Source organism: Notolepis coatsorum (assembly GCF_963971535.1).
Source record: "Notolepis coatsorum genome assembly, chromosome: 13".
Classification (NCBI taxonomy): Eukaryota; Metazoa; Chordata; class Actinopteri; order Aulopiformes; family Paralepididae; genus Notolepis; species Notolepis coatsorum.
In genome coordinates, this window is record NC_140177.1 from 21,291,971 (window position 1) to 21,308,041 (window position 16,071).

The following is a 16,071-nucleotide window of genomic DNA, read 5'->3' on the forward strand; positions in this document are numbered from 1 at the left end:
TAATGGGAGGTACTTGTGATGAATATGACTGTCTGAGTCCTGGTCCCACAGGGCCAGGACCGGAGGAAGTGTTACAGGATTAAGGCTTGTGGACAGCTGAAAATGTTGCCCCCTTCAACTCTTCTGATGGTAAGTCTATGTTTAATTTATGCAAGCCAGTCTTGGCTCATTTAACAATATGCAAAATATGCTATACTCATACTCTGAAGTTATTCTTGGTATATACTGTATAAGTCTGATCCTTTGCAGTTCCTTCTAATTTGTGTAACATTAGTGCTTGGGATTCCACGTCGCCCTATCATGGTTCACCTACCTCAGTGATAGAAGCTTCTCCGTTAATATCGGAAACTGCTCCTCCTCCTCCTCTGCCTCTCTCTCTTGCGGGGTTCCACAAGGCTCCATCCTTGGCCCTATCCTATTCTCCCTATACATGCTGCCCCTTGGTCTGATCATTAAAAAACACAACATCTCTTTCCATTTTTATGCTGACGACACTCAGGTCTATCTCCCCATGAAACCCAACAATAACAATCTTGACAGTCTTCGTTCCTGCCTAGACGACATCAAATGCTGGATGGCACACAATTTTCTACAGCTCAATCAGTCAAAGTGTGAAATCCTCCTTTTCGGCCCTCCGAACCAAACCAGTATCATTGCCAGCAGCCTGGGTAACCTGTCTCCCCTAGTCAAGCCCTTTGTTAAAAACCTGGGCGTGCTCTTTGACCCCGAGTTTTCCTTCAATAGGCAGGTAAACTCGTGGTGAAGGGGTGCTTTTTCCAGCTCCGGTCCATAGCCAGGATCAAGGCCATTCTCTCCCCCTCAGACCTGGAAAGAGTAATTCACGCCTTCATATCCTCACGCTTAGACTACTGTAACTCCCTGTACCTGGGGCTAAATAAATCCACCATAGCCCGTCTACAACTCCCCCAAAACGCTGCCGCTAGACTGCTCACAGGTACCCGGAAGAGAGCTCACATCACCCCTGTACTTGCCTCCCTCCACTGGCTCCCGGTGCGCTTTAGAATACATTTACATTTAGTCATTTAGTTGACGCTTTTATCCAAAGCGACTTACAAGTTCTGTACGACAGGTCATCAGGAAGGGTACAACTCTATCAGCTGAGTAACAATATTCATCAAAGTGCATGACAGTAAGGTTAGTTAGGGTTAGATTTTTGGTATTTTTTTTTATTATTATTATTATTATTTCAGATAATGGTTGAAGAAGTGCGTCTTTAGTCGACGGTGAAAGATTGGACGGGATTCGGCTGTCCTAACTGGGGTGGGTAGTTCATTCCACCATTGTGGGGCAAGGACTGAGAATAGGCGGCTTCTCTTTGATGACCCTCCCGGAGCTTGGATAGGAGTAGGTCTGAGGCGGCCAGAAGATGCAGAGCGTAGGGGTCTTGAGGGTGTGTAGTTAGAGACCATTGACCGGAGGTAGGCAGGAGCAGTTCCCTTTGCCGCACGGTATGCTAGGTCGAGGGCCTTGAAGCGGATACGTGCAGCAATGGGGAGCCAGTGCAGGTCCCTAAGAAGTGGGGTGACATGGGCCGACTTCGGTAGGTTTGAGATCAGGCGGGCCGCTGCATTTTGAATGAGTTGAAGAGGCTTGGTGGCAGTGGCCGGGAGGCCAGCTAGCAGTGCGTTGCAGTAGTCGAGGCGGGAGATGACTGTTGATTGGACGAGGAGTTGGGTGGCTTCTTTTGTCAGGAAGGGGCGGATCCTTCTGACGTTGCTCAGGAGGAATCTGCAGGTTCTGGTTGTCGCTGCGATGTGAGAAGAGAGGTTCAACTGGTCGTCGAGGACAACACCAAGGTTCTTGGCGGTCGGGGACGCGGTCACAGCTGTATTCTCGACTGTGATGGAGAGGTCGGTCAGGGGGGAGGATTTGGCCGGCAGGTGGAGCAATTCTGTTTTGCTTAGGTTCAGTTTGAGGTGGTTGGTCGTCATCCAGGCGGAAATGTCGGACAGACAGGCCGAGATCCTCTCAGAGACGTGGATATCTGAGGGAGGGAAGGAGAGGAAGAGTTGAGTATCATCGGCATAACAATGATATGAGAAGCCATGAGACGTGATAATGTTACCCAGTGATTTAGTGTAGAGGGAGAAGAGAAGGGGTCCAAGGACCGAGCCCTGGGGGACACCCGTCCGCAGGGGGCGGGTGGCCGACAGAGTCCCTCTCCATGACACTTGGTAGGAGCGGTCATTGAGGTATGATGTCAGCCATGTCAGCGCAGATCCAGCCACTCCCATTCCTACGAGGGCCGCGAGGAGGATCTGATGGTTGACTGTGTCGAAGGCTGCAGATAGATCTAGGAGAATCAGGACAGAGGAGAGGCCTTTCGCTTTTGCTAAGTGAAGTGCCTCTGTGACCGCAATGAGGGCCGTTTCTGTGGAGTGGCCAGTCCGGAAGCCAGACTGATTAGGGTCTAGGAGGTCATTCTGTAAGAGATAAGCAGTAAGTTGGTTGGATACAGCACGTTCAAGTGTTTTAGAAATGAAGGAGAGAAGAGAGACAGGACGATAGTTGCCTATGACGGTGGGGTTCAGGTTTTTTTTTATGAGGGGCGTGACTCTGGCTTGTTTTAGGGAGGTGGGGACCACCCCCGAGTTGAGTGAGGAGTTGATGGTTGCAGTTAGGAATGGGAGGATGTCCGGTGCTATGGTCTGGAGGAGTGGGGAGGGTAGCTGGTCCAGCTGGCATGTAGTCGGACGGTTCGACGTTACCAGTGTCAGGGTCTCGGCTTCTGTAATGGGAGAGAAAGATGACGGAGTGAAGGATGAGGTTCTCGATTCAGTGTTTGGAATGGGTGGGGGTTGGGAGAAGGAGCTGCGGATGTTCTCCACCTTTTCCTCAAAGAAGATCGCAAAGTCTTCAGCAGAAAAAGACGAGGGAGGAGGGGGTGGGGGGGGGGAGTGAGGAGGGAGGACAAGGTAGCATGCAGTTTGCGAAGATTCTTGGCAGAGGCCTCGATCCTATGGTGAAAGAAAGAAGCTTTGGCACTACTACTTGGTACTGCATGGCATTACAGGGTACTACATGGCTTACACAGCTCTACATGGCACTACAGGGTACTACATGGCACCACAGGGTACTACATGGCACTACAGGGTACTACAGGATACTACGGGGTACTACATGGCACTATGGGGTACTATAGGGTACTACATGGCACTACGGGGTACTACATGGCACTACAGGGTACTACATGTCTGCTCCTTTGCAGCACCACAAACATGGGAACTCTCTAACTCTCCCCCCCCCCCCCCCCTCTCCCCCCCCCCCCCCCTCTCCCTCCCCCTTCTCTCTGAGTACCCGTCTCCTGGCGCTGACCAAGGTGATGGATGCCTCGGGGTCTTGGCCAAGCTTGTAGTGACTGCTCTACATGCACCTCCGCCGTCTGTCCGTGGTCCTGTCAACTGATTAACAGACTGTTAACAGATTAACAGTCAACGCGGTTTCATTGCTGGGTTAAGTACTTCTATTCTATTCACATAATACGCTTACTTCATATATCTACTCCATTCACATATATGCCTACCACTTGTATCTATTGCTATGTCCGCCTACTACAATCTCATGAGCTGTCTAACGCCTGTCCCGTCTCCCTGTCTTCCTATGACTTGCTGTCCTGGAGTGTTGACCGGAGTGTTGGACGTTGACGAAGGCCGGGAGATTGCGACCCCCTCTGCGTGCCCCCCTGTCTTCGGAGGTTTCGTAGTGGTGACCGGAGTGCCGGATGTCCCGCGATGATGCCGGGAGTTCGCGACCCTCTCTGTGCCACCCCCCCTTCCCCCTGTCTCCGGCTGTCCCTGAGCAACGACCGGAGTGCTGAATGTCCCGTGACTAAGACGGGGAGGACGTGACCCTCTTGCGCTGCCCCTGTGCTTCAAATAGATCCGCTATCAACTCTATCTTTAATTTTTCAAAATGTACAGTTGCTATTGCATGCACTCATCTGTGTTTCACTACACACATGAGTGCATGCTTACCAACTGTCCGTCTGCAACACTACTATCACCGACATCTAAGAAGGGAGATCCCCCCTTGAACGGCCCTTCTAAGGTTTCTCTCCTCCACATTGCCTGTGGAGCTTTTTTCCCTATTGTTAGGTTTTAGTGAGTTTTTCCTTACCTTCGCGTGGGGTATGTCTGGGAGTGCTTGCATTCTTTCATTTATTTGCATTCATCTAAAAAATGTTTGGACCCTATGGTGTTCTTGTTCTGTTCTTGACTTATTGTTATGTTGTCTTCTTGACTTGTTTAAAGAAGACCTGTACGGCCCATGGGGACATTAACGTGTGTTGTCGGGCCCCCTATAAATAAATTTGATTTGATTTGATTAGTAATGGTTTTGGAGAATGTTAACAAGAGGTTGTGATATGTGTCGATGTCAGCAGTGAGGCGTGACTTTCTATAGACTATAGAATAGACCTCAAGGTCCTTTTATTGGTTTACAAAGCCCTAAATGGTAAGGCCCCTGCTTACCTAGCAGACCTCCTCTCCCCCTATACCAACGCCAGGGCCCTCAGATCGGCTGATAAGGGTCTCCTAACCACCCGTAGGTCTAACTTCACGTCTAGGGGGGGACGTGCTTTTGCGGTCGCAGCCCCTGACCTCTGGAACAGCATCCCCATCTGCCCCCTCCATCGAGTCTTTTAAATCAAAACTCAAAACCCACCTATATAGCCTGGCCTTCCCTGACTCACTTTGACTCTTGCCGTACTTGTTGACGTGTTGTTCTGTTTTTCATTTGTCTATCCGTTGATATATATATATATTTTTTTTCTGTTTATTTTATACTTTTCTTTGTTCTTAGCTTAGCTATGTGAAGCACTTTGGTTGACAAGCGTCATGTTTAAACGTGCTATATAAATAAATTTGATTGATTGATTGATTGAATGAATGCCCACCATCCATTTCAATGTTAGCGTTAATAACGCCTAATCTATGTTTTAAATTATGGCTATGTGTCTAATCTGCCCGTCGCTTATCAATGACTCGTTTTCCAGTCAACATTGTTGAAGCGGATTGTTTTTTTATCGGTTCATTTTCGTTTTATAGCATTTTGAAAAGCCCTCGTTTTCAAGGAAAATAAAAAGATTCCATAATAAACACGCTGTACTGGAATATTCTAGAATACACAAACACGTTGTAATTTTTCGGCCTATTTATGAATCGTTTTCAAATAAACGCTAGATTATCGATAGTATATGTCAGGGCTATTCAACTGCCGGCCCGCGGGCCAGATCCGGCCCGCGGGATGATTCTGACCGGCCCGCCAAAGATTACATGATAATTTTTTTTTTTTTTTTTCTTTTTTTTTATACTTTTTTCTTTTCATGTCAACGTTCACACGCACAATTGAGCCAAAAGTCACTAAATTAATGACAGATTTCATTGATAAATTGAGGGAAAACTTTGCAAGTCGATGAATTTGACATGTCCAGAGAATTGATGCATTTTGTGAGCAACCCATTTGCCAATGTAGCTGCTATTTCCACAAAAGGACAAGAGTTCCTTGCATCACTTCACATTGATGAAGGTCTCCTGCAACTTGAAATAATTGACAAGCATCATCTGCTCTGAAGCAGGCACTTGATAATGAATCCACCACAACATTTTGGATAAAGTGTATTCATGTCAACACATTCCCCAAAATAAAAATGCTGGCAATATCTGTGCTAACAATGTTTGGCTCAACAAACACCTGTGAATCCAGTTTCTCTCACATGAATGCCATTAAAACAAGCAACCGTGCCTCCTTGACAAATGAGCATTTGCATCACTGTTTGCGGGTAGCCCTCACTTCCTATGAACCCTCTTTCTCTGCCATTGCCCATAGTCAAAGAAGTGCAATCTCTCTCATTAGATGTGTGTATGTAGGCTAGGCCTGTCTGCCCCCCACCCCCCCCCCTGATGTTTGAGAGTTAAGAGTGGACAATAAGTGCTAATAAGATGCTGTGATTTGCTGTTGTTGCACAGACATGAAGCACTTTTTCATAAGCTCAGCTGCACTATAAATGTGTTTTTTTGTTCAAGTGTTGATGTTAGAATGTTCAGATGCACATCATGCACTTGTTTGTTTTTTATTTTATTTTTATATTGAAATGTTGAAGAGGAGATGTTGCAGTTGTTGCAGTCATAAATGAAGCACTTTTTGCAGGAGATGTTGCAGATGTGGCACATAAATGAAGCACTTTTTTTGAAAAGTATACTACTTTTGCAATGTAGTTAAATAAAAGTTGTGAAAATGTGGTTGTGTGTTGTGTCAAGTGTCCATATATTCATAGCACGGGGAGGCGCCGTGGCAGTCCGGCCCCTGGCCCCTTGGGTTTCTGACAATGTGGCCCCCTGAACAATTTAGTTGAATAGCCCTGGTATATGTGTACGTATGCACGCTATATAGGCAATCTGAAAAATCGATTCTCTGATTTCCTCAAAGCCATCGCCCACACACACACATAGGGCGAACGCTGAGAGCTCAGCGAATACAACTCTGATTATCCCAAGACTTGTAAAATAGACTCCTTACCTCAGATCAGATGTTCTCCAAAAAGATCATTCCAATTCCTGATCGCCATTCCAAAAATCGATCGCTTTTATTGATCCAACGCTACATACTGTAAACACATATTCCACGCTGTTCTGATGGTCCACAATGAATCCGATCGGCTCGGGTTACATGCCTGAGAAGTAAAATGTGGATTCCTGATTTTTCTTTTCTCATCCATTTTCATTGAGTCCATTCCAAAAGGGTGCATTACCATCTGGGAGACGATAGGGGGCGTTTTTTTCACATCTGAGCTCCTGATGGGGCTGGTTTACCAACGGGAGACTCCGTTGATGACATATGAATTCAGATCGCTAAAAAATAACACGCTAATTGTCGTGGTGGGCATTCAGGCGTCGGGCTGATAACACATGTTATCACGTGGTGGGCTCTCAAAGTGTTAATGTAGCCAATACTGTTACAGGATTTATTCCTGTGTATTTTAAATTTGATTTCTGGGAGATTTAGGGGGCCGTCCCTTTAAGACGCCGGTTGTGAAGATAGTACGACGGTTGAAGTTCAGTCCGAGTTCACTCGTTTGAAAGTTAACGTCAATAGTTATTTAATTTATGTGGGAACCATCCTGTAACATTCAGATTGGAGTCAATGATATAAAATTAAGTGCCCGTTTATCGTTTCACCTGTTATATATAATATATCGCAAATTTGGCTGTGTTCGGTGATTGACTGGAAGAGGCCCTAGGTTGGCTAACATGATATTTCCTGATTGAGCTATATGTCACCATTACCAACCGTCGTTGTTTTCTTTCATCTAACGTTACAGTATAAGCTTGCATAGTGCGTAGCATAGTGGCTAAATGTGCTAAATATTGTACTCATTTATATATGTGATATAATTTGTGTTATATATAGGCCTATGCTTATGTATGACAGTTCTTGTTTATGCTTCAGCCGTTAATTGTTTTACCCATGATCAAATAACTAATAGCAACTATTGTTATTCCAGCTAAATGTGATTACAACTGGATATTGTAAAGAATAAGCCCTCATACACAAGAATTCCACAAAGGAAATATGCATCTCCTCACCTTCCTATACAGATAGTTTAGCGGATGGTTTGAGAAACTGGGCATTATTTGTTGGCATTTCATTGATAGCTTTCTCTGCTCTTTTGTCTATACTGAAAGTTAGGGTTAGCTCTGAACCCTAGCTGGCGGTCTCTGACGAGCCCTGAACCCCAACGGTCTGTGACAAGTGCTGGATCTCAACAACGAGATGAAAGCCCAACACAGTCAAGAACAACTACCGGTACTTCAAGTGGTCATGCTTGTAAGTGATGTATAACATTTTTTATTGTGTGTGTGACTGTGTATATATATACTTTTTAATCTGGGACATACTTTCATTTCAACAGCTGGAAAGAGTCATCCTGTAATGCCTTCATATACTGAATGTTGAATGTCCTTACTTTTAGCTCTTCTGCAAAGACGTCTTACAAATCAAGAAGTGATGATGGATGCTACAGTATATTATGTGTAGAGGTGCATGTGGACTAAATTAGAGGTCCTAGATATGCTAAATAATATTGAGAATCACTGGCCTAGACTATATCTACTAACGTATTATAGTATAGCTACATTTTTCAATATTCAAATTGAACGCGTTACAATAACGAAGTTACTTTTTGCCGTTCTAGTACTCTAACGCATTACTTTTTAAATTCAGTAACGCTGTTACCGTTACTAAATGGTTTGTTAGTTCGTTACTGCGTTATTTTTATGTAGATTCATAGCGAGCGTCCTCCTAACTCCGTTTGATTTCGCCTGAGTTTGTTTTGTTTACAATAGAGAGCGTCTATTTCTTTCCGTAGCCGCATTTCTGGTTTTCGCATTTCTGATTGGCCACTGACTGACGTTCTCTGACGTTCTCTGACCAGAGAGCGTCAGTCAGTGGCCACTGGCCAATCAGAAATGCGCAAACCAGAAATGCGGCTACGGAAAGAAATAGACCCTCTCTATTGTAAACAAAACAGTAGTAACAAACTAACAAACCATTTAGCAACTACTTGGAGAGATAATTAATATACAACATGGAAACGAGATAAAGAACATGTTTGAGGCGCTGCTGGAGTCAACTGGACTAACGTTACTACATCTCGACCACCGCAGACTTTGGTGAGTGCAATGTGTTCACTGAAACTCAAGTTGATCAACGGATTTTGACTGTACGAAATCTGCCAGGGAATCTCATAATACTAATCAAACAATATAAATATAGTCCTTTCATGCACAATTGATATCCTAACTATTCTAACGTTGCAATGCTTTGATTGATATCTTAAACAACGTTGCAACTTGCAAGATGGTGAATGAATGAATGAATGAATGAAAACTTTATTTAACAGATTGCAGAATGGGTACAATACAGTACGGCTCAATACATACAATTGTTAAGGGGATGCAGACCTGAGAAAGACGTTTGTCTTGTTTCCATCAGGGTCCCCCATTTTCAATTCATATAGACATTTATGACATACACAACATACATGACATTTATGGCATAGGGACATATAGGTATTTAGTACTGATACATTTGTGACATAAACGGTATTCAAATATACAGTACTGTTACCCCTAGCTTTGGGTAGGGCGTTCCACATTGTTGTGGAATAATTGTGAAACGTGTTTAGTCCCTTGTTTGAGCCGAATCTGGGTTTTACATGATTTGTTGAGCTTCCTCTGGTGTAGTGGTTGTGGTATTCACTGACCTTTGGGAAGTATTTTGACATGTACATGGGTACCTTAGTCGTATAGTGTATCTTGTAGACCAGGCCCATTGCAAGTTGCTGTACTCTGTCGTCTACTCTAAGCCATCCTAGGTTGTCAAAGTGGGCAGGGGTGAGGTGGGTTCTGGGGTTCAGGTCAAGTAGTAGTCTGACCAGTTTGTTTTGTGATGTTTGTAATTTTGTTTTAAGCGCCTTTGAGGTGCTTTGGTACCATGAGGTGCACGCATAGTCGTAGTACCCTTGAATTATAATGGTTATAATGAAACGCTCCGGCGACATCAAGGCTGTTCCTTCAACCGGCGCACTTCTTATTATATCGACTCGGGACAACATTTGTTTGTGTCAGATTTGTGTTTGTATCTAGACCACATTGCTTAGCAGAGTTCGGTGATGTGAATGGAAACTGTCAAGTTGATCAACCGATTTTGAGTATCTGGGGCATGGGACTCGGGAGCAATCTTTTTTTTTATTTTAATTTTAAATAACTAAATAGTTACTTTTCACAGTAACTCATTACTTTTGGGTGTAAGTAACTAGTACAGTAACGAAGTTACTTTGAAATGAAGTAACTAGTAAAGTAACTGAGTTACTATTTTTCAGTAACTAGCACAACACTGTTCAAATTCTCTCTCGCTCTCTCTCTAGGTTCATGGCCGCCACTAATGACTTGATGCTAGAGCTTCAGAAGGACAGTATTAAGCTGGATGAGGAAGGTCTTGGCCATGCTGCGATGGCTCCTAGAGGACAAGAACGGAGAGGTGCAGAACCTGGCTGTCAAATGGTTTGTAATGCTACAGTATATTGTATGTAGATGTGCATGTGGACTAAATTAGAGGTCCTAGATATGCAAAATAATATTGAGAATCACTGGCCTAGACTATATCTACTAACGTATTATAGTATAGCTACATTTTTCAATATTCAAATTCTCTCTTGCTCTCTCTCTAGGTTCATGGCCACTAATGACTTGATGCTAGAGCTTCAGAAGGACAGTATTAAGCTGGATGAGGAAGGTCTTGGCCATGCTGCGATGGCTCCTAGAGGACAAGAACGCTACTACATTTTTCAATATTCAGATTATGTGATCACAGTACAACTATGTGTGCCTACCTGGCCCATAATTCTTGACATGCAAATGGGCAAGCATAACCAGTGTGTGTGTGTGTGTGTGTGTGTGTGTGTGTGTGTGTGAGAGTGCGAGTAACTCGAACCTGCAGTCTGCAGGCATAATGTCTGCAGCATAACCCCCCCCCCCCCCCATTAAAGAACATTTCTGTTCCATTCTTATTTAAAAAAAATCTTTTAGGGGCTGTGAGACGCAATGGGAGCAGTAAAAGTGCATCTGATGCAGACATAGACAAATACATCAAAAGGTGGCTGCAGCTTGCATCAGACAGAGATGGAGGAAGGAGAGAGCGGGCCTTGAGACGAGATCATTCTTAGTAAGTTGTAGTCTGTCACATATACTTACTGAATGTTGAAGTCATTAAAACTACAGGACATCTACTTTGTGCATGACACAAATAATCTTTTCAATAATTGTTTACAGACTGATTATTTCACTTATAATAGCCTACACTATCACAATTTATTGATTAATCACGGTGAAGACTGTATTGAAAAATCCACCCTGGTGACACCAGTGTACCGCCCATCTGTCTGTTCATCTAACTTATGGTGTATCTCAGCGGTTGTTATTTGATGGAAAGAGAATGGACTCTGTTTTACTCAGGTGTAATGATAGTTTGTTATCAGCGAGCCAGGTTATATGCCAACACTAGCATACTAACTCCTTACTGTCTGTGTATGTGCTTCAACACTACCATACTACTGTAGCTGTTCTCTGCATGCACCTATTCTAAGTATTCATGTCCTTCCTTCATTGTAAATAGTGAAATAATCAGTCACTGTGTGACAAACTAATAAAACCAGACACTTTCCAAACCTTTTATTCAACATATGCATCAAGTTCAAGAATGACTGGAGCAATGATTGAGTAATTATGGTCATTATTGTGTTGAGCCACACCCTATCCAACATGTATTTGTTAATATTTTCACGTTTTAATAAGCTATCAAAAATATGTCAGTAACTTTTGAAGTGATTTATTGGTTCATGACAGTCCTGACCAAGTTTAGTTGTAATTGGACCAATGATGTTGGTGGAAATGCCAATGTGTTTTTGGCGCTCCCCACTGGGTGATTAGAACAAACGTTCATAGACATGTTTCATTACCTTTATTCAGTTGGCAAAGAGTTATGGCTTTACATTATGCCCTTTAATGATACCGCCATCATCTTGCCAGTTGGAGTCATATTGGCCCAACAATCTCTCTCTCTTATCATGTAGGCTACCATGTCATGGCAAACAGACAGTCAAACCAACAGACCAACCAACAGACCTGTATACTATATACACACTACTGTAGCTACTGTACTAGCTACTTCAAACATTGCTCATTCTGAATACGGCTCTAGGAAGAGCCTAAAACTTTTTGTTCTGTGAGGTCAGGCATTGCAGTCTCCATTGAAACTGCTCTCATTTACAGATGGATTGAGAAAATACAGTACAAAAGGCTATACCATCCACCACACCAGATGTAGATACACTTTGTGTCCCATTACATTATGTCAGTGTCACATCATAGAGTTATCATAGGCTCAGAGGTCTTTTCCTCAGAATTGTCTTCCTCTGCGTTCTCTATCAGTTTATTGGTGTCCACCACATCGGGCCGGGAGCGCTCCTTCTCAAAGAAGAGCGGGTTGTCAAAGGTGTTCACGATCATGGGCGAGGGACGACCAGACCTCTTGTAGAGGAAGCGGGCAGTGACTGCTAGCACTGAGAGAACAGCCATGACCAGAACCACTGTCACAGATGTGTGGACACGCTGACGGGGCACCCCTTTACGAGCTGCTGCAGAATCACAAGAAGAACAATGTCAGGAAACGCCGGTCACTGGTAGGAATTTTATATTAACATAGACGACAGTGTGGGCGGTTAGATTTCGGCTCCTCCCGGGCAGCGTGTAGAAGTATGTCCTTGAGCAAGACACTTAACCCCCTAACTGCTCCAGATGAGCAGGTTGGCACAATTTGTATATAAAAATGTAGACGTAAAATGTCCAGGAAGATATAAATTCTTGCATATCTTCCTAGACATTCCTAGACATCTACATTGTAAATTTGTACTGTACATTTTACTGTATATTACTGTATATTTTGGCTGTATATTTTAGAATGTATATATCCATATTTTGGAATGTATATCTTTGACTGTATTTTCTTCTTATTTTAGATTTTTGACTACCTAAATATTTATCTGTGGTGCTGAATTTCCCTCTGTATCAATAAAGTACTTATATTCTATTTTATCTATTCTATTATATCAATTACACACCCTGTGATGCCTTGAATTCCTGAAGATTCCCCCCCCCCCTTTCTCGCATGCCTCCTCTGTGAATCCCAAAGAATAACGGTAGAAATAACTGATTAATTGAAACGGCAAAACTATATCAAAACATCTGTTTACAAACTCTCACAACTTGTGCAGTGTAATCTACATCTCTGAATGCTCAGTACTTCACAAACATGCATTTTCCTAAAACCTTGTCAACAAAAACATTTCCGGTTAAGTGGCGTCTTCAAGTGGAATTTGTCTTCTCCGTGTTCACAAAAAGAGTCCATATGAATGACCCACTGTTGTGGTATTCACAACGTTGTCTGTGGAAAATCGTTAGCCTCAGTGGCTTCAAGATGTATTGCCCAGTTGCCTAGCAACGTTGTCCTCAAGACTTCAACCCACTTGAAGTTAAGCCCACGAATGGCAGCATTGAACCGGAAATGTTTTCTTTTGCAAGGTTTTATCAAAATTGCATGTGTTTGTGAAGTACATATGACAAGCGGCATACTGGATGATTCCTATGACTTGGATTATACTGCAGAAGTTGTGAGTTTGTAAACAGATGTTTTCATATAGTTTTGCTTTTGTTAAAACAAATCGCAAACCAAATCTCCATTAACTTCAATTCATCAAGTTAAAAAAATTCACAGTGGAAAAAAAATTCCCAAATAATGCCTGAATCATGAATTCAAGGCATCACAGGGTGAGTAATTGATATACAAATTATAATTAAAATTTCTTTAAGATGGATGAATGACTGAATTTATTTCACACGTCCTAGAAAAGGTATACAGTCAGCTCCAAAGGACACAAAATACAGAACATACACATAATAACTATAGTTATATAGCTGTTGCCTGTCTCGATTAATTTAAAACACATTGATCTTGACAAATATTGTGCACATGGGAGTAGAAAATCCAGTGGAAAGACTATTAGAGATATAGGGTGTGAAACATTAAGACTACTAGATATAGGGTGTGAAACATTAAGACTACTAGAGATATATGGGTGCAGGGCCGGACTGGGGAAATAATTCATACCGGGAGATATAGGGCGAAATATAGCCCCAATCAGGCCACTTTTTAAGCGGGGGGTCTGGGGGTCCCCCACCAGGAAATGTTTTGTTACAAAGACTTAATTTCCTGCATTCTGGTGAATTTTAGTGCATGTGAATCACAAACTAATGAGCCAACAATTGCTTAGTACAATGTACTGTTATGAACCTCAAATAAAACTGTTGTGGCACTAGCAATGCTACTCTCTCCACCTTCAAAAAGAAAAAAGCAAGAGCACAACATATTTTTCTATTTACTATTATAATACAGTTAACCACTCTCTCCTGTAAGGGCCTTTCTTTTTCTTTGTTTTATCCCTCTCTCCTCCACCCTTTCTCTTTCTTCCACTGTCCATCTTGACATCAACGTTAATTGACTTTCGCTCTACTGTATCTCTCCCGAGTCCCTCACTACCTGGCTCATTGCCTGGCTGCTATTCTGCATCTGAGCGCCATCTGCCATTCCATTCGCCGCCTCCGCTGTCAATCAGTTGTATCGCCTGGTCCCGCCTCCACCAATCACAAGCGGCAGCACGGCTCCATAGTGTGTGTGTGATCCGCGTGAGGGAGAGAGATAGTTCTCCAACTCTGTCGCAGACAGTGCAATCCTGGTTGTTCCCCACCCACCTAGGTTATCTAACTACCGCGCCGCGCCGCCGCCACAACTAGAAACAATGACCTGGCAAAAAAAAAAAAAATTATAATAAAAAAAAAATTATACTTTTTTTTTTTTTTTTTTTTTTTTGTGCAGGCCAGGCCACCGGGAAAACTCCCGGTGCTCCCGATGGCCAGTCCGGGCCTGATAGGGTGTGAAACATTAACCTCTTAAGCCCTAGCCATATTTTCGTCTAAAATACCTACAGTAAGTAAATGGAAGATTGCTCCACTTCTACAAGGTCCATTTGCATGTTATTGGTATCTAGGGACATCTATGGACCTCGGGGAATGTATTCCCACTCAGGTCTCATTCACCAATGACTTACGACAAAAATGGCTTTCTCTTAGGGCCATTTGAGACCTTTTCGGGGCGATTTTGGGATTCACCAACCGTCCCAATAAAACATATATAATTAATATTATATTATAATATATAGTCTATATTCATGTCTTGCCCGAAAAGGTCTCAAATGGCCCTAAGAGAAAGCCCTTTTTGTCGTAAGTCCGTTGGAGAATGAGACAGTGTCTGTTACTATAGACTTGAGTAAATTGTAATGAACCAAAGGAGAATATCAATTAAAAATTTAAAAAAATATTTTTTTATCTTTGACGGTGAATAAAATCTAAGCAAATGAATAAAGGGAAGATGATTAAACAGCTTTTGTAGATACAGTACTGAATTCTGCCATCCCGACACATGCAATTTCAAATATTATTATATAGAATATAGAATATCAGGCCTATAAATTACCTTATTATAGCCAAGTCGCACATCTATGGATTGGGCCAAATCTCCTCTTTCCAATGGCAGAGTTCAATCTGGATTTAGTATCACCAGGCGTGTAGCAAGAACCGTGAATGAAATCTACTCTAAGTATAGTTACTTTTTTATTATATAGATTCCTCCATTCCATTCCATTTTTCATCAGATTGCAGCGCAGTTTTTTGCTAGACGTTCACAGAAAGGTATAAAAACTAACTGCTTTCTAATTTATGCCAATAATGTTCAGTTTTGTGGTAGATATTCCCAAAAAATAAGATAAATAAAAATATTTATCCACAAGTAATTTGATTGACAGGAGCTGGCTTGAGCTGTGTCATTTTTCGAAATTCCAACGCCATTCAAAATCCCTGGTTCTCCTCTCCTCATATGACTACAAACAAAATGGCCGTGCGCATTTCCTTCCATTGATATTCGCTAGTTTTTTAATACATTCCAAAACTCATATTTCACTAATAACACTTTAACCTATTAGTAAAAGTGCTGTCAGGCGATAAAAAAAATTATCTAATTAATTACAGGATTTGTAATTAATTTATCTAATTAATTGCACTTTAATCGCATAACCATTTTAGGCCTAATATTCTATATTCTATAATCATATAGAACTGTACTGTACTACAAAACCTTCTGTTTAATCATCTTCCATTTATTCATTTGCTTAGATTTTTCAGGTCTGGTAAATTTAAGCATGGTGTTATTCACATAGTCAAAGAAATTTTTTTTTAAATAAAATTGAATTGATATTGAATTGATGATTCCCTGATATCCATAGATGTCCCTAGAATCAGATACCAAGAACATGCAAATGGCCCATTAAAAAAAAAAGTCTGTAAATGTGTATTCTACGTTCTTATGGAATGAATGAGATAAAAA

At 42.3% G+C, this 16,071-nt stretch overlaps 1 protein-coding gene across 1 annotated transcript in view; it reads right to left on the minus strand.

The window, feature by feature from the left end:
• Positions 1-11,287: 11,287 nt before the first annotated feature.
• LOC311239289 (macrophage mannose receptor 1-like) overlaps positions 11,288-16,071 on the minus strand; it is a gene marked incomplete at its 5' end in the record, with an annotated part of 86,044 nt that continues 81,260 nt past the window's right edge. The window contains one exon of the mRNA XM_084327596.1: positions 11,288-12,214. Within this exon, the coding sequence (XP_084183722.1) occupies positions 11,943-12,214 (272 nt within the window). The 3' untranslated portion in view covers positions 11,288-11,942. The remainder of the gene's footprint in view (positions 12,215-16,071) is intronic.